Source organism: Callorhinchus milii, unplaced genomic scaffold (assembly GCF_018977255.1).
Source record: "Callorhinchus milii isolate IMCB2004 unplaced genomic scaffold, IMCB_Cmil_1.0 Scaffold11, whole genome shotgun sequence".
NCBI classification, from domain to species: domain Eukaryota; kingdom Metazoa; phylum Chordata; class Chondrichthyes; order Chimaeriformes; family Callorhinchidae; genus Callorhinchus; species Callorhinchus milii.
In genome coordinates this window covers 793,989-815,908 of record NW_024704752.1, presented here as the reverse complement: position 1 = coordinate 815,908, position 21,920 = coordinate 793,989, and the positions used below count along the sequence as shown (strand labels likewise).

The 21,920-nt window shown below is 41.5% G+C and overlaps 2 protein-coding genes across 2 annotated transcripts; both read right to left on the bottom strand.

Moving 5' to 3' along the window:
* Positions 1-2,097: 2,097 nt before the first annotated feature.
* On the bottom strand, positions 2,098-9,110 carry LOC103171766 (extracellular calcium-sensing receptor-like). Its single transcript, XM_042339207.1, has 7 exons — positions 9,100-9,110; positions 8,754-8,924; positions 7,854-8,151; positions 6,426-7,265; positions 4,175-4,402; positions 3,099-3,222; positions 2,098-3,002 (listed from the first exon to the last, which is right to left on the bottom strand). Exons 1-7 carry the CDS (start codon positions 9,108-9,110, stop codon positions 2,098-2,100), a joined length of 2,577 nt encoding a protein of 858 aa, XP_042195141.1.
* A 4,823-nt stretch (positions 9,111-13,933) lies between these two features.
* On the bottom strand, positions 13,934-19,289 carry LOC103172941 (extracellular calcium-sensing receptor-like). Its single transcript, XM_042339172.1, has 5 exons — positions 19,005-19,289; positions 17,466-18,296; positions 17,038-17,265; positions 15,636-15,759; positions 13,934-14,838 (listed from the first exon to the last, which is right to left on the bottom strand). Exons 1-5 carry the CDS (start codon positions 19,260-19,262, stop codon positions 13,934-13,936), a joined length of 2,346 nt encoding a protein of 781 aa, XP_042195106.1. The 5' UTR covers positions 19,263-19,289.
* Between the last annotated feature and the right edge of the window lie 2,631 nt (positions 19,290-21,920).

Below are 21,920 nucleotides of genomic sequence, written 5' to 3'. Positions count from 1 at the left end.
ACGCACCCTCTGGGCTCTCCAACCCTTGGCTCTTGCTAATCTGCGCTTAATACTTTCCGGAATTAGGTAGGCAGGATGCTTCCCTCCAGGGAGAGAGCGCGCATTCCATTCCAACAATCTATTGCTGGGATTCCCATTTGTAAATAGCACCTTCTCACGTCTTCGAGATGTCTCAAAGCGCTTCACAGAATATACTGCAAGGTAAATTGACTGCATATTTTGTGGGTGAAATGCAGCAACTAATTGCGCAGAGCAGCGTCCCTCCACAGTCGTGCATTCAAGTGACCCATTTTTTTTTAAGCAATTATTACTCCCAGTAAACTGATCTGACAATCGCCTATTAACCCTGTTTCTCCTTACTGCAAGGTAAACAGAGGCATGTGGAGTAAAGAAACTTGACCAACATTTCACCCAGCCAGGAATCGAGCCAAGGTCTCTCACTTGCGAGGCGAGTGCTCCAACCACTGAGCTACAGGACTTGTAGGCAGAATGCATGGAAATGTCAGCTTGGTTTGGATACTCGAAGGCATGTTGGTGGGTTTCCACATGTGTCAGACACCCATATACATTTACTATACACTTAACTATAGCTTTTTATAAATTACTCTGAGAATCCACTCACCGTTTGCACTGTTCTGCTTTTGGCCGGACAGTAAAGGAATGCACATTCTCAACCCTGTCCATGTGCAAGTTAAAAAGTCCCCCCAGAATGATGTCTCCGTCCTTTGACAGTTCAGGTAAATCGAACTTCCCTTGAAGTTTACAACTATATTCACCGCTTCCCCATCCGGCCTCAAGTCTGAGCAATTCTAACAGGAAAAAGTAAAACATATTTCCCACATACATTTACTATTTACGTCAATCAGAAGTTGCAGTTATCCGAGCAGACAAGTTCAATTGTCCAATATATACGTCCCCGTATGTGTGTTTTATATTGTACTACAGCGGGGCTTTCTGGGAATTGCCGCCTTTGATGCAATTCAGTGGAAGGTAATTTGGAAATTATTTAAAATCCCAGTAGAATATAATTTCCTATGTGCCTCCGGAAAATTAACTGTCAGCTGTAACGATTGTGGCCAAGTATCTTAGTGTATCTCATCAGGGATTTCCACTCTGTGTAATCATGGAAGCAACTTTTTAAAATTATCCTTCATGTGGCATTGTGATGGTTAAATTCCTTAAACAGTATTATTCTTATTTGCCTTATTCTAATTTGTAATCGTTTGAAGATGATGGAACACAATGCATTCATTGAGAGCTGCAAAGACGAGTTTCCGCCTCTTGTCTATGTTTTACCGTTTTATTTCTGAATGTTCCACCACAATGGCTTTTATTCCGCAAGTTTGTTGTTGGCAATTCTTTATCGTGCTGTAGGACAGCCTCACAGTGTTGTTACTGAAGTAGTCCTTTGTAACACGTGACAATGATTTGAGACCTCTGTCACAGATCGAGCAAATTTGGTTAATTTGGAGATAACGTAGAAGTAATAATTATTTGTTCTCCCTCCACCACTGCAGCCACAACAACATTTATTCACGATCGTCCTCCTTCCTAACCTACACTCACAAATGGTTCAGAATCATTCAGTTTACAGATTCATTGTCTATCATTTCTCTGAATTATTTACTTATTCATTTATTTATTTACTTACTGCTTAATTGCTTATAGTGTCTATAGTGTCGTGGATTATTGGTTACAATGGCAAATGCATGTGAGAAGGATTTGAGAGAGTTGAGGTGGATTGTGTCCAGTGTTGGGGGGAATCAGTAAAGGACAACAATGCTATTGGAAATTAAGAGAATAAATCAAAGGGAAGTTTGATTGCAGCAATACAAGTGTAACATCTGTAAATAAATTAATTGCATCAGATAACAATAACATCAGGTATCAATGTTGAACATAAATAATTTATTGGCAGAGAATATAAAACATGTAAAGTGACACTTAAAAATTCCATGTCACCATGCACAAAACGACTAAACATTAGACAGTTTACATGTACTTTAGTTAGTTTCCTGTTACATTTCAGTAAAACTAACCTGCACTTAAATTATGTTCACTTTTAGCTGCAGCTTACATATCTAGGCAGCTAGTTTTTCAGTTGGACACTTTGCCCATCAAGTGTTTTTTGGTATTCATTTCAGGTTTTACCAAAATAATGTAACACTTAGGAACAAAAATACAAAACAATAACCCAAAACTCGAGGCTAAAATAGCAAAGACTTCGACAGCAACGGTGTATTTCCCAGGAGAGCTGATGTAAACTGGTATAAAAGTGATCCAAACAGCACAAAAGATGAGCATGCTAAAGGTTATACATTGAGCCTCATTAAAGTTATCAGGTAATTTCCGAGCTAGAAACGCCAGCACAAAGCTCACTCCGGCCAGGAAAGCAATATATCCCGCCATAGAATAAAAGGCGCTCACAGAGCCCAGGTCACATTCCAGAATGATAATCTCTCTGTAATATTCTGTGTTTCTCATGGGAAATGGGTGTGATATAGTTAACCAGAGAGTACATATCAGGCACTGAACAGAGGTAAGGAGGAATACACTCCAACGCTGCTGAGCAGGCCCGAACAATTTGGCCATGTTGTTGTTTGGAAGAGTTGCCTTAAACGCCAGAATCACAAGGATTGTTTTAATCAAAATACAGGAAATACAGAGAACGAAAGCGATAGCGAATGCTGTGTGGCACAACATGCAAGCCCAGACTGAGGGCTCGCCAATGAAAGTCACTGAGCACAGAAAACACAGCGTTAATGCAAAGAGAAGCAGATAGCTGAGCTCAGAATTGTTGGCTTTAACAATAGGAGTGTCTCTGTGTGTGAAGAAGACAATGGTAATACTTATTGTGGTGCTCACTCCCACCAGAGCCAATGTCAGCAATACACCTCCCAGCATTTCGGTAAAGGAGAGGAACTCTATTTCCTTTGGTAGGCAACGATCTCTCTGCTGATTGGGCCAATATTGTTCAGGGCATTTAATGCAGTCTGTGGAATCTTCCAAAAATATTATCATTAATTGGTAAAACGTGCCTGAATGTTTGAATATACAATTTTTGAAATAATAACTTTATTTTCGTAGTATAAAGGTACCTGTTAAATTGCTGATTTCTCCCTCAGCACATTCTGTACAATCAAAGCAACACACAGGTCGCCCTTTTCTGGTCACTTTTCTTGTTCCAGGAATACAACTCTCACTGCAAACCGCACGTGGAACCTATGTATGCATAATAACACTTGTGTAACATGGTACAGAAATCAGCTCCTTTAGCAATGATCAATACAAAATGTGTGTAGTACATGTTCTTAAATAAATGTATGAAATATTTGTACCCGTTAGAGCTGCAGAAGTATTGCCTTCGAACAAATTATGTTATTCAACCCAAATTATTGAAAAATAGATAACTCTTGGTTTCTAATGGAGGGCTTGTCACCAACATGTCACTTGCCATCACTTATGGTTGGTGAGAATGATGGAAGTTGCACTTAAATAATGTTTAAAAAAAAGGCAATGAGATATCAGCAAATCCTACAGAGTAGAAACATAACAAAGTGGCCATTGATTGTGGTGACGCAGGGGTTAGAGCTGTTCATTTGATCCAGATATGTACAAGTTTAAAGCTTGGGCCAGTTTCTATTTCACAAAACTATCTAGAAACTAAAATTATACAAAGTTGCCTTGGATAAATCTGTCAGACAAATTGTTGTAGGCTGAATTCTTCATAAATTAGATTGATGCAAATTCAGGACTCAATGATAAATACAGCATTGTTAAAATAATTTTCTGCATAAATGAAACAAGCTCTTGCGTGAATATATGATATCTAATATGGTTTTGAGACATTTGTTTCTATTCTGTAAATTTTTTATAATTCCTTCAAATATCCACCTTTGTCAATCTACTGCCATCTGCGCTGTATCACTTTGTTTAACCACGTAGCCTGTATCACTGTCTAATGAGTCGAATCCAATCCAATTTATTTACTATAACATTAAAACTTATATTCATGGTAAAGGTTACATAAATAACATGGTACATCAGTCTGTCCTTTTGCTTCGAAGGCTTGTGTAAAGAAGAAAATCTGTTGTAAATACGGCTATGAAATTAATACATTATTCAGTTGCAATTCACATTAATAGTTTAATCCACTTGTACGTAAATACAGTACCTCATTTTGACCACTGTTCCATACAATAGCTTCTTCATCCAGCATTAGTTCATGACCTGGAAATGCAGAACCATCGTAGAAGCCAACAATGCCAATTTCAACAGTACCTTTCGAATTCAATCGCCAGTTTACCAAGTCGTATGTGGCCACTGAATCTCCATTTTCATCAAAATAAATACTGTCACCTGATGTAGTTGTGAAATTTACTGATTGCAAGTAACCTAGAAGCTTTAATAATATTTTAAAAAATGGTTTTATAAATTGGCAGTTCATCATGCCTCATCAAATTTGTTAACATATGCACTTTAGTCTACAGTACTTGAACAGTCAAATACCATCCAAAAGATAATTTTAAAATAATAAAAACAGTAATCCTTGCAGTTCATGTAGCATGTTTCACATCAAGAGACATTTGAAGGGGCTTTACAGGATATACTATAAAATATAGTAACTGTATATCTTGATGAATTCAGCAGCCAACTTGCTGACTGCAATGTCCCACAAACAGCCGTGAAGAAAGTCAATTATGAATATCATTAGAAAAATATGGCTTAGTAAAGGACAGTCAACACGGAATTGTTAAAGACAGATCGTGTCTCACAAACCTAATAGAATTTTTTGATGAAGTGACTGAGAGGGTGTATGAAGGTAGTGCAGTAGATGTAGTTTATCTAGATTTTCAAAAGGATTTGACACATAAGAGACACATAAGAAGTGCCACATATGAGACTTATAAACAAAATAGAAGCCCACGGTATTAAAGGGACTGTGACAACATGGATCCAGAACTGGCTGGGAGACAGAAAGCAGAGAGTGGTAGTAAACGGTTGCTTTTCTGACTGGAGGGAGATGTGTAGTGGTGTCCCTCAGGGGTTGGTATTGGGACCACTGCTCTTTCTGATCTATATTAATAATCTGGACCTGGATATCGGGAGCACAATTTCCAAATTTGCAGACGATACTAAGCTCGGAAAAGCAGTTAACGGTGAGGAGGATAGTACCAGACTACAGGAGGACTTAGACAGATTGGTAAAATGGGCAGAAATGTGATAGATGAGATTTAATGTGGAGAAATGCGAAGTGTTGTATTTTGGTAGGAAGAATGAGGAGGCAATGTAAGCTGATGGTACAATTTCAAAGGGGGCAAATGAACAGAGAGACCTGGGGGTCCACATGAGCAGATCTCTGAAGGTGGCAGGACAGGTAGATAAAGCTGTTAAAAAAGCATACGGGTTACTAGGGTTTATAAATAGGGGCATAGAATTCAAACGTCAGGAGGTTATGTTGAATATTTATAAAATGCTGGTTAGGCCTCAGTTGGAGACTGTGTTCAGTTCTGGGCACCGCACTTTAGGAAAGATGTTCGGGCATTGGAGAGGATGCAAAGGAGGTTTACCCAATGGTACCAGGAATGAAGGACCTTAGTTATGAGGAGAGGTTAACGAAACTAGAATTATTCTCACCAGAAGAGGATTTAATAGAGGTTTTCAAGATCATGAGAGGATTTGATAGATTGAACCGGGAAAACTGTTTCCACTGGTGGGTCAGTAACCCGAGGACACCGATTTAAGATAGTTGTTAAAAGAAACAGAGGAGAGGTTAGGAAAAATGTTTTCACCAGTGAGTTGTTGGGATCTTTACTGCATTACCTGAAAGGGTAGTGGGAGCCGATTCAATAACAACTTTTAAGAAAGAAATAGTGGGATTGAGTTAGATTGCTCTTTTCGGAGCTGGCCCAGACAGAATGGGCTGAATGTCGTCTTTCTGTACTGTATGATTCTATGATTCTATAATTATTTACCAGGAACCCTGGGAGAAGCTGCCTTTTCGAGTGCCTTGGGATTTTAAATGTCCACTTGAAAAGGCAGACAGGATAGAGGTTTAATATTCCACTTAGAAGAAGGCAACTCTAACAAATCAGTGCTTCCCAGCACAACAGGAAATGTCAGCTTAAAATGTGAGTTGAAAGTCCTAATGTATAGCTTAAATACACAATCTTCTCATAGAATTATACAGCACAGAAGGAGGCCATTTGGTCCATCATGTCTGCACCAGCTCTTTTGAAAGAGCTTCCAAATCAATCCCACTACCCAGCTCTCTTCCCATAGCCCTGCAAATGTGTCCTCTTCAGGCTTCGGTCTGAGAAGTCGAGAAGTCTGCAGGCTGACGCCAACATGCCAATTTGATGCAAACATTTCACTAATGCATTAGGTGCAATAAAACAGTGTTGATTTATTAAATATGTTCTTACCTCCCATGGTTGAAATTTTGATAAACGTGCACATGGATTACTTGTATTATCTATGAATGGTTCTTTTCCTTTCTCACACAAAAGCATATTGTGAAGTGCATGAGCCACAGCGTACACTGCTTTGTATACATTGTAGGAACTTCCATCCATAGATACATCAGAATATGCATTTTGTATTTCTGTTAAATCTTCATTGCCGGTGCATTGCTGCAATGTGGATGTTGTACGTATTTGGCTTGTGTTTTCTGACCAGAATATGCAGTCGAACGCAGTTTCCCAAAATTCTTTTACTAAACTATTTCCGGGAAAAAATGAAGGATGAATTTTGAGAAGAAATTCTTGCAATCCTTTTACTTCCATCAGACGAATTGAAGGACCAATTGCCCCAATAAGGAATTTTGTGCTTTCGCCTTGAGTTGTAAGTTTGGCTGTTATCCAAGCTTCTGTTCCTATCCACTGTATTCCTGTGACATTTTGACGTATAATTTCCGAAAGCAATATCTCCATTTCCCCTTTAGCAACAAAAGCCACAATCACTTTAGTTGTAGATGATTTAATTATATTAACAATTTTTGTTATCTTTTCATGAGAATCAGTTCTATAAAATGATTCAGAGAAGGCAATGCAAATGTCAAGTCTCTGGACAATTTCTGTAAAGGCCTGCATTCCAAAGTTACCATAGTCATTGTTGGTTCTTACAGTCCCAATCCACGTCCATCCAAACTTCTTAATTATTTGAGCTAAAGCCTTGGACTGATGGTAGTCACTGGGTATGGTTCTGTAAAAGGTGGGAAATTCTTTCCTGTCACTGAGACAGACGCAGGTGGAAAAGTAACTGACCTGCAATTGATAAAATAAGTGTAGGCAGATGATGAATCTGAAGATAATTTTCGTAATCTAAATACCTTGGATGAATGACACCCAACATACAAGCTTGAGCATTCTTGAATTCAGCCTTTGTGACCTCAGCCTTTGGAGCCCCTCTGCCTTGATCCCTTCCTTATGTTTATGGCCCATCTAAAGACCGTCCTCTTTGACCGTGTCTTCGTTCATCCTCCCAGCTCCACACATCCCCAACTTATCCTCCACACCTTTGACTCCAATCCCCAACTCGAATACACTGCCCAGTGCCTCGGGACATTCTCCAGATGCGAAAGGCGCTATATGCAATATGTTGTGTATTGTATTTGTTGCCTTGAATGAAGGAACCATCATAAGTTTAGCAATGTTCCCATTGTGTATTAATGAACGTAAACAGAACAGATTTGTCTGGATTATTTTGCAGAACTAAAACATTGAATGCATGTCAGTATAATTTCAATGTGTAATATTTGTTCTACTTTTATTGTTTCTGTAGGATATTATAGTTTTATTTTGCTAAATAGTAATTTACCAAGTATTAACCAGTAACTAATTATGTGAACTTACCATTGGAATTCTGAAAGGAGCTATTAATCTTGCCACTGCCATGGATTCTGAGGATCCGTCAGCACCAACTAGAGCTGGGATACTGGGAGATTCTTGACAGTCATCGCCACTCTCTGTTTCTTCTTCCTTTTGACCATTCATAAGACCCAGAGCTATTTTAGTCGCAATGGTGGGAGACCCACAGGCATCATAAATGGTATAGCCCAATGTAACATTAGGCAGCATCGCTCTGTTCTGATTTATTTCCTCAATTGCAAAAATCATTGTGTTCACAAGGCGAAAGACTCTGAAATCAAAACTGGGCAATAAATGGATGAATTAGGTAATTGCTACATATAATTAATGCTAATATTTCGATTTTGTACAATGAAGAGAAAGATCCGTCTGTTACGCTCAAAATAAGTGCTCGAAGGTACTACTCTGGGCCGTATGTAAATACAATTTGATGTTAAATTTTACCACAAAGTTAGCATAGATAACAAATTGAAGGTGAGCAGCTTGAAACATCTAATCAAAATACAGTGTTGGGCAAACTGATTACTATAGAGTTGTGATTACTCAAGAGCAACATGGATCTAATCACCATTGATATCTGGAAATTGGAAAGTAATTCAAAACTACATTGGATGTTAAGAAAATAAATCAAAATAGGTCGAGGTACTTTGTAAGGACTTAGTAGAAATTATAATATCTAGTATATATATATATATGTGCACAATTAACTTCTCTAGCCACTGATGCCATTGCATGAAATAACTAAAATGTCGCAATATTTTGTGATCACAATCCACTCCTGTGATTTGAATTCAGTTATCGAAATCCCATCGTGAGGGACCTGGGAGTAATTGCTCTACAAACAGTAGAAAAACAGACCATGTTCCATCAGATTACAGAGCTCACCTTCTGCATTTTGTTTCTTCGGGTGCAGTAAAAAAAGAATTAATTTGAATTAATCGACCAGCGTGTATATTAAAAATCCCTCCTAGAACGATATCGCCATCTTTCGATATTTGGGGTAAATTAAATGTTCCTTGTAGTTTGCAGGTCTCTTCATTTGATTCCCACATAGAACTAGCAAAGAGTAAGCACAAAAATAGACGGTACATCGTAATACGTTTCGGAAACAGGTGCTGATTGTCTCTCTATTTGAATCCTGGCTGTTAATTGTGCAGATATATATAGTACATTCTCTTTGCAATGATTTGTGGGTCAATTTACTCATTCAAACAGATTTAACAATGCAAACCATAGGTACATCGTGATAATCCCAGTGGATAAGAATCTCCTCACCTTGGAAATGGAAACAGGACGCTGGAGACCTCATGGACTTGTTTATGTCTTTCAAATAACTCCATGCAAATCGATCAATATCACCAGCGCTATTTTTCCTTTAGCATAGGAACCTGCTGACTAACAACAACAACAACAATTTACATTTGTTGGAGCTTTTCACATCAGGAGGAGGACCCAAGGTGCTGGCAAGCAGCTAATGTATTTTTTGTACCTTGTTAAAAATTTCCATTCCTTTCATTTGTTTGCCTTAACTATAGATATATATAATATCCAGACTAAAGATAATACACACAATATATATATCTGTATTAGTAATCAGAAAAATAAATAATTAATAAGAATGCGATGTCAGTCGTGCCAATAAAATGCTAACTGGTAGAAATTGGGTAGGAAGGTTGGCTTTCTTTGCAGAGAATTCCCAGAATATGGAAAAATGCTACTACAAAGCATATAATAATAATAATAATAATAATCCTTGCATTTGATATAGCGCTTTTCACGTCTCCTAGACGTCCTGAAGCGCTTCACAGAATATACTGTAAAGTGAATTGACTATATTTGTGGGTGAACGCAGCAGCCAATTGCGCACAGCAATGTCCCACAAACAGTCGTGGATTGAAAATGACCAATTTATTATTGTTTTGGGTTTTGGAGGGATTATTATTAGGCTCTGTGTGGAGTAAGGAAACTTGCCCAAGGTTTCGCCCTCTGCCTGGAATTGAACTCAGGTCTCTCACTTACAAAGCGAGTGCTCTAACCACTGAGCTACAGAATCTCATCTGACAGTAGCAAACCTTAAGTAATACTATCCTTTGTTATGTGCAGTCCTGTAGCTCAGTGGTTAGAGCACTCCCCTCGCAGACGAGAGACCTGGGTTAGATTCCCGGCAGGGCGAAATGTTGGGCAAGTTTCCTTACTCCACACGCCACCATTTGCCTCGCAGTAAATAGGAACCCAGTTGTTAGTGGATTGGCGGATCGTTTTTCCAGAGATAATAATTCCTTTTAAAATAAATCGGTAACTTCAATCCATGCCTGTTCGTGGGACACTGCTGTGCACAATTCACTGCCGTATTTCGCTGGGGGTGGGGGTGGATGGCGGGGGGTGGGGGTAAGCGGGGTTTAGAACTGAACTGGCTCCAAGCTGACCTATTTGCCAACAGAATATCAGAATCAAGCCTCTGCGTCTGGGATAAGGTACGGTAAGAGGTGGGCAATGTGGTGGAGGTGGAGGAAGGCTGTCCTGGTCAGGGACCGGATGTGGGTAAGGAAGAATAGCTGTGTGTCGAACCTGATGCCGAGGTTGCGCACTGGTTCGGTAAGTTTGAGGGATAGGCCAGGAAGGTTGAGGAGGTCAGAGCCACAGGATAGAAGTCGTTGATGGAAGCCAATGAGTATGGCTTCCGTCTTGTCAACATTTTGTTGTTGGAAGTTTTTGCTCACCCAGGCCTTACCTTACAAGCCGAGAGAACATTGGCAGATCTGGATTCTCAGCTGGAGGAGGAGAAGTAGATTTGTGTAGGTAAGACTCAAACTAGTGCGATCTGAATGAGGTGGATGAAGGAGGAGCGGCAATGGATGAGGATGGAGTGGTCAACTCTGTGAATGCGGTGTAGTGGTCCAGAGGATGGGGAGACAGATGCAGACCTGATCAAAGAGACAGGGTGCTGTCATGTGGAAACCCATCACCATGCTGAACCATCCTCTACCCTCAACTCCACGACCACCAATGTCCTGTCAGCTGCCTGTCCGACATCGAGTCTTGGACGAGAGACAACGTTCTTCAGCTCAAAGTGCGTAAAACTGAGGTCCTCATGATTGGCCTCGTGTCAGCGCCTCCGCACCTCAGGCGCTGACAGCATCAGCATCCAAGGCTGCACTCTCCACCTCTCAAAGCAATCAGGAACCTCGGGGTTCTGTTCGACCCTGAGCTGTCCTTTCACCCTCATATCCGCACCACAACTGGCACTGCCTTCCATCACCTCCGGAATGTCACCAGACTACGGCACTACCTCACCCCTCACGCGGCTCAAACTCTGGTCCACGCCTTTATCACCTCAAGGCTGGACTATGGGAACTCTCTCCTCGCCGGCCTTCCCGGCACCTCCCTCCACACTGCAGGTCATTCAGAACTCTGCAGCTCGTGTACTGTCCCGCACCAGGCTTCGGGACCACATCACTCCCGCCCTCACCCTCGCCCTCGCCCTCGCTCGCCTCCACTGGCTCCCCATCCCCCAGAGGATCAAATTCAAGATCCTCATCCTCGCCTACAAGGCCATTCACGGCCTTGCTCCCTCCTACCTCTACGACCTCCTATCCCCCTACCTCCCTGCCCATACCCTCCGTTCCTTTGGCTCCGGTCTGCTCCACATCCCCCGCCCCAACCGCCCTACCATCGGTGGCCGGGCCTTCAGCCTCTCAGCCCCGAGGCTCTGGAACTCCATCCCCCAGTGCCTTCGCCGCTTCCTCCCTTTCCTCCTTCAAGGCCGGTCTCAAGACCTATCTCTTTGACCGTGCCTTCAGCTCTCCTCTCGACTCTCTACCCCCTCCTCGCTCCCTCCCTCCCCTCCCCTCACCCTGACCATTTCCCCCTTGCTCGGGTCCTGACCCAACTGTACAGCGCCTTGGGACATCCTCCTGACGTGAAAGGCGCTCTATAAATGGAATCTTGTTGTTGTTGTTGTATCCAAACAAACAGCACTTGACAAGTGCTGTCTCTGTGCTAAGAGCAGAAGAGAAATCAGGCTGGAGGGGCTCGAAGAGGGAGTGGAGGACGAGGTGAGAGCACGTTCCAGAGCTTTGGAAAGGAAGACCAGGTTGGAAATGGTTCGGTAGATTGCGAGGTTGGAGGGGTCAAGGGTGGGATTTTTGAGGAGGAAGAAGTGACTTGGGATGTCTGCCTGACTTGAAAGGCGCTATACGAATATAATTTGTTGTTGCGGAAGGGACCATAAGGGAGGAGGATGGAGCCAAGCAAATATTTCATTGGTGACACAAAGAAGTATAGAACCACCTTCCACTTGGCATTAGAGATGAGGATGGAGGCAGCTTAGGGGTTATTGGAGTAGGTGATGGATGGAGAGTGGGTGATGGGGAAGTTGGGGTGTTTGCTTTGGGACAACCATCATTTAGAGCCATGATGGGCCTCACAGGGGATGCCCAAACTGGAGCAGAGGGAGGCAGTGATGGGATCCAGGAGAGAGAAAAGGCACGGAGGGAGGTGGGAAAGTAAGATTGATACAGACGTAGCGGAGTGTGGGGTGTAGAAGGGGCAGAAATGTGAATGGGGCAGGGGGGTGGCAGACAGCAATACCAATAGCAAGCTATGTGGTTTTAACTGGTTAGAGACCAGCAGTTACCGCAACGTGCACTCTGGTGTCCCCAAGCCTTGGCTCTGGCCAAATTGCATCTGTAAGCAAGGTCAGCAGGATGCTTCCCCCCAGACAGAGAGCGCTCATTGCATTCCAACAATCTTTTCTCTAGTATTTCCAGTGTAGGTGGATATACACCAATCTCAGTTTGGTTTGGATATTGTTCAGGATGGTGATGGGTTTCCACATGTGCACCAAAGAGGTTGAGCGTGACTTGCCTTGTGGATAAAGGTACTGGGACCGTGAGGTGGGGACCCCGGGTAACCCCCCACCACCGACTCCCACAATGGAGCTGCAAAATCTCATCGCTCCACAAGGGGCGTTGTTATGCATTGCATTGTGGCTATTGCTTCCTTTTTTCGGGTGTAATTGGGAGACGCTATACATGGAATATAATTGTGTCTCCAAACGGTGTGAACATATGTGAGTGGTCTCCGGATACCAAACGGGGAAGGCAATGCTGTCTAACACGGTGTATACAATGCACACACACACTGGTATGTAATGCACACGTGGACATTTGCTCTGTCATTGAGGAGCATCCCGCCAATATGCGCATATCGCACAAGTTGTATATCTGTCGGTGTCTCACCTGAAAGTGTTGGCTCGAATGTAACATTAAATGTCTTGTGATCAAACTCCAATTATTTTATTATTTTGGAAATCCTACCATGAACAATACCGTATACGAGTGTATATATATGAAACAATTTACATGGTTATTTTCATTTTGCATTTAATGAACACATGATATGTTTACATTCTGCTGCACACGATCATATATCCGTGATGGGCAGTGCTTATTCGTTTGCAGGTACTTTGCCCATCAAGTGTTTTTTAGTATTCATTTCAGGTTTTATCAAAATAATGTAACATTTAGGAACAAAAATAAAACAAATATACAAAACAAATACAAAACAATAACCCACAACTCGAGGCTACTTATTCATTTATTTATTTACTTACTTACTTACTGCTTAATTGCTTATAGTGTCTATAGTGTCGTGGATTATTGGTTACAATGGCAAATGCATGTGAGAAGGAATTGAGAGAGTTGAGGTGGATTGTGTCCAGTGTTGGGCTGAATCAGTAAAGGACAACAATGCTATTGGAAATTAAGAGAATAAATCAAAGGGAAGTTTGATTGCAGCAATACAAGTGTAACATCTGTAAATAAATTAATTGCAGGTAACAATAAAATCAGGTATCAATGTTGAACATAAATAATTTATTGGGAGAGAATATAAAACATGTAAAGTGACACTTAAAAATTCCATGTCACCATGCACAAAACGACTAAACATTAGACAGTTTACATGTACTTTAGTTAGTTTCCTGTTACATTTCAGTAAAACTAACCTGCACTTATATTATGTTTACTTTTAGCTGCATCTTACATATCTAGGCAGCTAGTTTTTCAATTGGACACTTTGCCCATCAAGTGTTTTTTGGTATTCATTTCAGGTTTTACCAAAATAATGTAACACTTAGGAACAAAAATACAAAACAATAACCCAAAACTCGAGGCTAAAATAGCAAAGACTTCGACAGCAACGGTGTATTTCCCAGGAGAGCTGATGTAAACTGGTATAAAAGTGATCCAAACAGCACAAAAGATGAGCATGCTAAAGGTTATACATTGAGCCTCATTAAAGTTATCAGGTAATTTCCGAGCTAGAAAAGCCAGCACAAAGCTCACTCCGGCCAGGAAAGCAATATATCCCGCCATAGAATAAAAGGCGCTCACAGAGCCCAGGTCACATTCCAGAATGATAATCTCTCTGTAATATTCTGTGTTTCTCATGGGAAATGGGTGTGATATAGTTAACCAGAGAGTACATATCAGGCACTGAACAGAGGTAAGGAGGAATACACTCCAACGCTGCTGAGCAGGCCCGAACAATTTGGCCATGTTGTTGTTTGGAAGAGTTGCCTTAAACGCCAGAATCACAAGGATTGTTTTAATCAAAATACAGGAAATACAGAGAACAAAAGCGATAGCGAATGCTGTGTGGCACAACATGCAAGCCCAGACTGAGGGCTCGCCAATGAAAGTCACTGAGCACAGAAAACACAGCGTTAATGCAAAGAGAAGCAGATAGCTGAGCTCAGAATTGTTGGCTTTAACAATAGGAGTGTCTCTGTGTGTGAAGAAGACAAAGGCAATACTTATTGTGGTGCTCACTCCCACCAGAGCCAATGTCAGCAATACACCTCCCAGCATTTCGGTAAAGGAGAGGAACTCTATTTCCTTTGGTAGGCAACGATCTCTCTGCTGATTGGGCCAATATTGTTCAGGGCATTTAATGCAGTCTGTGGAATCTGGGAAAGGTACGATAATTCAGTAAGTATGGCATGAATATTACTAAAGGAAGTTTTCGAAAATCTCCTGTGGATCTCAATTCCTCAGCCTTCCTGGGCTCTTCCTCAGACTCACTGTACCAGTGCGCAACCTCGGCGTCCAGTTCCACCCCCAACTGTCCATCCTCCCCCACATTAGGTCCCTGATCAAAACCGATTGCTTCCACCTCTGCCATATTGCCCACTTCCGACCGTACCTTACCGAAATGCAGCCAAAATCCTCGTGCATGTGTTTGTCACTTCCAGGTTAGATTGCTCCAAAACACTTCTCCTGTCTCCCCAGCTCCACCATTCACAAGATCAGCTGATTCAAAAGTCTGCTGCCCGCATACGGAGCCGGACCAATCTCCACATCTCACCAGTTCTGCCCCAGGCTCCACTGGCTCCCCATCACCGAACGGATCAACGTCAAGATCTCACTCTCGTGTTCATATCCATTCACTCCCTGGCAATTCCCTACATTTCCGACCCCCTCACTCCCCAATCGACTGGCACCAGCCTCCTGCTCAACCCCCACACCCACTGCCCCACCATTGGACGTTGTGCTTTCAGCTGCTACTCCTCTAAACTCTGGAACACTCTTCCTCAATCCTTCCACCTCACCCCCTCTCTCCCGTCTTTCATGTTTCTCCAGTGCTGACAGCTATCTCCGCCCACCCCCGGCTCAGAGTCAGGCTCCGCCACAGTTAAGCGCTCTGAGACGCTACGCTGTGTGGAGGCCAAGTTGTTGTAAATAGGAAGAGGAATTTTACACTCACCTGTGATGTTGCTGATTTCTCCCTCAGCACATTCTGTACAGTCAAAGCAACACACGGGTTGGCCTTTTCTGGCAACTTTTCTTGTTCCAGGAACACAGCTTTCACTGCAAACCGCACGTGGAACCTAAGTGTAGAAATGAACATTGTCGAATACTATAGTGCCAGCATACAGGTATTTAAAACAAATGTTCTGGAAGTTAACTAGTGCTAAAGGTTCCTGTAACTTTCTCCTCTTGGTGCCTTGTAATTGCCTGACACGCACTGATCTACCTGGACAGCCACACAGAGTCGACTCCAATCTTCGATTGGCTGCAATGTTGCCTTGGACGCAACTCAAACTCAAGTACACTCCATTTACCTCTCTCCAGGCAGTAAAATCAGTCATTGGTCATTAGACATCGGATGTGAACACATTGCTAATTGGATAACGATTCCAGAAACATCTCAGGTGCTGCACAATGTGGATTACTATTACAGCAACACATCACCAGAAGGGTAAAACTAACCTAAAATGTACAAATGCCTTCAGCTTCTACACCTTGCACATTGAGCAGTACTTCCACCATTTTGAGATGCCTATCTTCAGGAGCAACGTGGCTCTCCCCACACCAATGAAGCTGGTACAATGCCCTTGACATGTAACCATGTGCTCCTCAACCCGGAATCCCAGCAGCTGTACTCCCAACTCGGTCTGTTCTTGATTACAAGGAATAGAAGACACACACGGGACATCTTCTTACATTGCTTAATGGCGGTAACTGCTGTTAGGGGCCATTGGAAAGAGATGCCTACTATGAAGATTCCTCTGCCTCTCGGTCCTGCTTTGCAGGTCAGTGTCGCGTCACGGGAATGGGGAGAGATAGTTGTGGAGACAGCTGATAATGTGGAGGTTTTAACACATGTCCAACGCATTAATTGCTACTGCAGTTTGTTAATGAGTTAGAAAAAAAGCCCATTCCTTTTCATGTCCAAGAAATCCAAAGCCTAAAGGAGAACTCTGGACACATTTATCAGCGTTTTATTCTTGTGTACAAAGGATTAAGGGATATGGGGATAAGGCGGGTAGGTGGAGTTAGAATAGATCAGCCATGATCTTATTGAATGGCAGGGCAGGGCTCGTGGTGCCAAATAGCCTACTCCTGCTCCTAATTCTTTTGTTCTTATGTTCTTATCAGGTGTTTAATATTTGAAATTTCTTTCCTATTTGTTTAGCGTAGGGTTCGGAAATGAGGGAAAATAATTTAATAAACGGATGAGATATACAATAAGATTAGTAGTCAATTTGACGTCTAGTATGCACATTGGATGCTTTTCGTCATTCCTACTTTTTTTACAATTTTTAAATTATTTTCATTTCGATTCCAGATTTCAATTTTAATCTAAACTAACAAGAATTATATACCGTTTTTTGACGACTGCTCCACACAATAGCCTCCTCATCCAAAGTGAGTTCATGACCAGGAGAAGCAGAGCCATCGTAGAAGCCAATAACACGAATTTCAGCAGCGCCTCTCGAATTGATTCCCCAGTTTAACAAGTCGTACGTAGCCACTGGATCTCCATTTTCATCAAAATAAACGCTGTCGCCGGATGTCGTTGTGAAATTCACTGACTGTAGGTAATGAAGTAACTTTGCAAAAATATAAAATACATGGTTTATTGGTTATAATGTCATATCTCTCATCAAACTTTTGAAGACCTTTTTTCAAAGCATATTTCTGAGTGATATCTTCTGATAGGTGAAGGTCAAGTTAAATGCTGTGTGAAACATGCAAATTATTCTCCTTTGACTAAACATTTGAATGCAATAAACATTAAACATTTCCTTACCTGCCATGGTTGAAGATTGGATACATGTGCACAGGTGTTGTTCATAAATGGTCCTTTTCCTTTCTCACACGAGATCATATTGTGAAGTGCATGAGCCACAGCGTACACTGCTTTATATACATTGTAGGAACTTCCATCCACAGATACCTCAGAATATGCATTGTGCAGAGCTGATAGTTTTTCTTGGCCGGTGCATTGTTGCAATGTAGATGCTGCAGTTATTTGGCTTGTGTTTCCTGACCAGAAAATACATTGGAACGCAGTTTCCCAAAACTCCTTCACTAAACTATTTCCGGGAAACCCAGAAGGATGAATTTTAAGCAGAAATTCTCTCAATCCTTTCACTTCCAACAAAGGAATAGAAAGGCCAATTGTCCCAGTGAGAAATCTTGCGCTCTCATCTGGAGAAATAATCTGTGCTGTTATCCAGGCCTCAGTTCCTATCCATTGAATTCCAGTTACGGTTTGTCGTATAATTTCTTTGAATAATATCCGCATTTCCCCTGAGGCAGCAAAAGCCACGATCACTTTAGTTGTAGATGATTTCATTATATTTACAATTTTTCTTATCTTTTCAAGTGGATCTGTTCTATAAAATGATTCCGAGAAGGCAATGCAAATGCCAAGTTCCTGCGCAATGTCTACAAATGCCTGCATTCCAAAGTTACCATAGTCATTGTTGCTTCTGATAGTCCCAATCCACGTCCATCCAAACTTCTTAATGATTTGAGCTAAAGCCTTGGACTGATGGTAGTCACTGGGTATAGTTCTGTAAAATGTGGGAAATTCGTTCCTGTCACTGAGACAGACGCAGGTGGAGAAGTAACTGACCTGCAGTTAATTAGAGATTTAGACAGAAAACAGTCAGGATCAGAATAAAAACATATGTTTGATGAGTATTATAGTTTCCAATCTCAACCATTCCAGCATAGTTAATCATGAACTAAGGCTTCCTTAAATAAGAAGCCATCATTTTTTTTTGAGGGAGACGACGGGTGGGGAGGGTTGGAGCTACAACAATGTATAAGTAAATTAAGAAGAATAGAAAAATTTCCATTTATTACTGGAATGTTTAACAAATAACCGACGTGAATACATAACATATATTTAATCCACAATATTCGTATTGGTTTTAGATTTAAATGTTTGCGAAATGTTAAATATTTATTTTCTTCTTGGAGGATAACTGACTTAATAATAATAGTAATAATAATCCTTGCATTTGATATAGTGCTTTTCACATCTTCTAAACGTTCCAGAAAGCTTCACAGAATATGCTGTAAAGTGAATTGACCGTATATTTGTCGGTGAAACGCGGCAGCCAATTGCTCACAGCAGTGTCCCACAAACAGCCGTAGAATGAAAATGACCAATTTATTATTGTTCTTTTTTTTTCGAGGGATTATTATTAGGTATGTGGAGGAGGGAAACTTGTCCAAGGTTTCGCCCTGCCTGGAATTGAACCCAGGTGTCTTGCTTGCAAAGCGAGTGCTCTAACAGGACTCCGATATTTGCACCAATATGAATGTGATGACGTACCATTGGGATTCTGAATGGACCAATTGACCTTGCAACAGCTATGGAGTCTGAGGATCCATCACCACCAACAAGAGCTGGGACATTAGGAGGCCCTTCACAGTTATGGTCATCCTCTGTTGCTCCTTGACCGTTCACAAGGCTCAGTGCTACTTTAGTGGCAATATTGGAAGATCCGCAGTCATCATAAATCTTATATCCCAGAGTAATATCAGGAAGCAGTGCCGGGTTCTGGTTTATTTCCTCTATTGCAAACATCATCGTATTGACCAGACGGAAGGCTCTAAAATCCAAACTGAACGAGAAATCCACCATTAATGTTGCAGTTATATCAGAGTCCTGTATATTGCATGTCAGCTTCAATAAGCTGCTTTTTGAACAAGATGGGCCTGTGAGACCACAATCATTACACTTTTCAGTAAATCCTGTGAAGCACTTTGAGACGTCCTCTCGAGTGAAAGGCACTGTTTTAAATGTAAGTAATATTACTTTCCATTGGGCCAAATGCATTCAATAATAATAATAAATGTGGCGTTTGACTGTGACATAAAGAACATCTAAAAGCCTTTGGGGTCACGCTAAGCCATTGCTAAGCACTTCAAGATACTGCCCTGCCTCAAATATGGGTATTTTAAACAGATTGAATTTGAGCCTCAAATCCTTTCCCTGTGAATCCCACACACAATGGGCAATGAGCAGCCCCACATATAGTCTGTATATCACAGAGCTTCTCAGTAATGCAAATTGTTCTTATTTTAGTAGATAAGAACATATTAATCAACCCATGAAGCCAGTGCATTTTACTTAAAAGAGGAAACAGAAAACCATCCATGCATATTATGTACTAAACAATACTTTGGCTTGCAGTTTAAATAAATGTGTAATCTTTCTAGTCAACAAATGATGTGTATAATTGATGAGCACTTCTCACTATTTTGTAATAATAGATCACTGACACATGAATGGTGTTCAATTTTATTAAATATACAACTTTCATTAAAATAGAACCAAGGAGGATTTATTACCTGTGCTTACATTAAAGTCTGATCATACGATGGTCCCTAACATTACTGAGCTCACCTTTTGCATTTTGTTTCTTCTGGAGCAGTAACAAACGTATTCATTTGTTCAAAGTGATCAACGTGTACATTGAAGATACCTCCTAGAACGATATCGCCATCTTTGGATATTTCCGATAGATTGAACTTGCCTTGGAGCCTGCAATGCTTTCCCTGGGATCCCCAAACACAACAAGCAATGAGCAGCCACACATATGGGCTGAACATCACAGAGCTTCTCGGTAACCTCTGCTGATCCCTTGTCAGCATGAAACTGTGCTGTATATTGTACGTGGGGCTGAATCTGTTTGTATATATAGTGTATCAAACAGTAACCACTTGTGGGATTAGCTCCCTTTCCGATCCCAAATATAAAGTGTAAATACATTGTGAGAATCCCAGGGGCAATAACGGACCTGAGGATGGAAACAGTAACTAATCCCTCAGCTCCTGTAGCCATGATTGGGGCTTTCAACCATATTCCACCTGCACTCTTCTGCCTTTAATACGGTGAAATCCCTAATGTATGGCTCTCGTCTTCTTTGGCACCAACTAACAGCACCGTAGACAGTTATGATAAGGAATACTCTTGTTAAATAAAATACGTGACATAAGCAACCAACTAATTAATATGAATGAAGTTTCTCTATGCCTTATGCATTAGTATCATAAAAATGTGTAATGGCTGTTTTAAAAGAGCTTCCAAATTAACCCCATCCCCCCGCTCTCTCCCCATAGCCCTGCAAACTTGTCCTCCCTAAATATTATCTACTTCTCTCTTAAAAGTTGTTATTGATACGGCTTCCGCCACACTTTCAGGCAGATCCCAACAACTCACTCTGTGAAAACATTTCTCCTCACCGCCCCTCTGTTTCTTTGAACAACTATTTTAAATCAGTGACCTCGGGTTACCGACCCACCCGCCAGTGGGAAGTTTCTCTTTGTTCACCCTATTGAATACCCTCATAATTTTGAAAACTTCTATTAACAACAACAACAAGATTCCATTTATAGAGCGCCTTTCACGTCGGGAGGACGTCCCAAATATAAAGTGTATACATTGTGAGAATCCCAGGGGCAATAATGGTGCAATTAAGTTAACCTTCTCTGGTCCAAGGAGAATAATCCCAGCTTCTCTCGCCTCTCCTGATAACTGAAGTCCTTCATTCCTGATACCATCCTGGTCAATCTCCTTTGCACCCTCTCCAATGCCTTGACATCCTTCCAAAAGTGTGGGGCCCAGAACTGAACACAGTCTCTTGCTGAGGCCTAACCAGTGTTTTATAAAGCAAAAAGAGAAGTGGCTGGGAACCCTCATCTATGGGGGAAAGCAAAGTGAGTCAAGACTTTTGGGCACCCGATCCTTTGTCAGAATTGGGGCATGTTGGGAGGGAGAGGCTTTTAAGGGCTAACAGAGAGGGGAAGAGGCAGGGCAAGGAAGACAAAGGAGAAAATGGTGTAGTGGGCAGGGAATGATGAGTTAAAGAGGTGTTAATGATGCAAACCAAAGTGGAAGGATTGCAGCAAAGCCGGGGAATAGAGGTGTTCATACTGAAGAACAAAAGGGTGGTGGGGAAACGAAGTTGCAACAAAACAGGCAGATCACGGAAAATGTGCAGTGTTTATAAAGATGCATTATAACTTCCTAAGTTTTCTAAGCCCCTATTTATAAAGCCTAGTATGCCATATACCCTTTTAACAGCTTTATCTACCTGTCCGGCCACCTTCAAAGATTTACTTATATGAACCCTCAGGTCTCTCTGTTCCTTCACCCCCTTTAAGATTGTACTATCAGCTTATATTGCCTCTGCTCATTCTTCCTCACAAAATGCATCACTTTGCATTTCTCCACATTAAACTT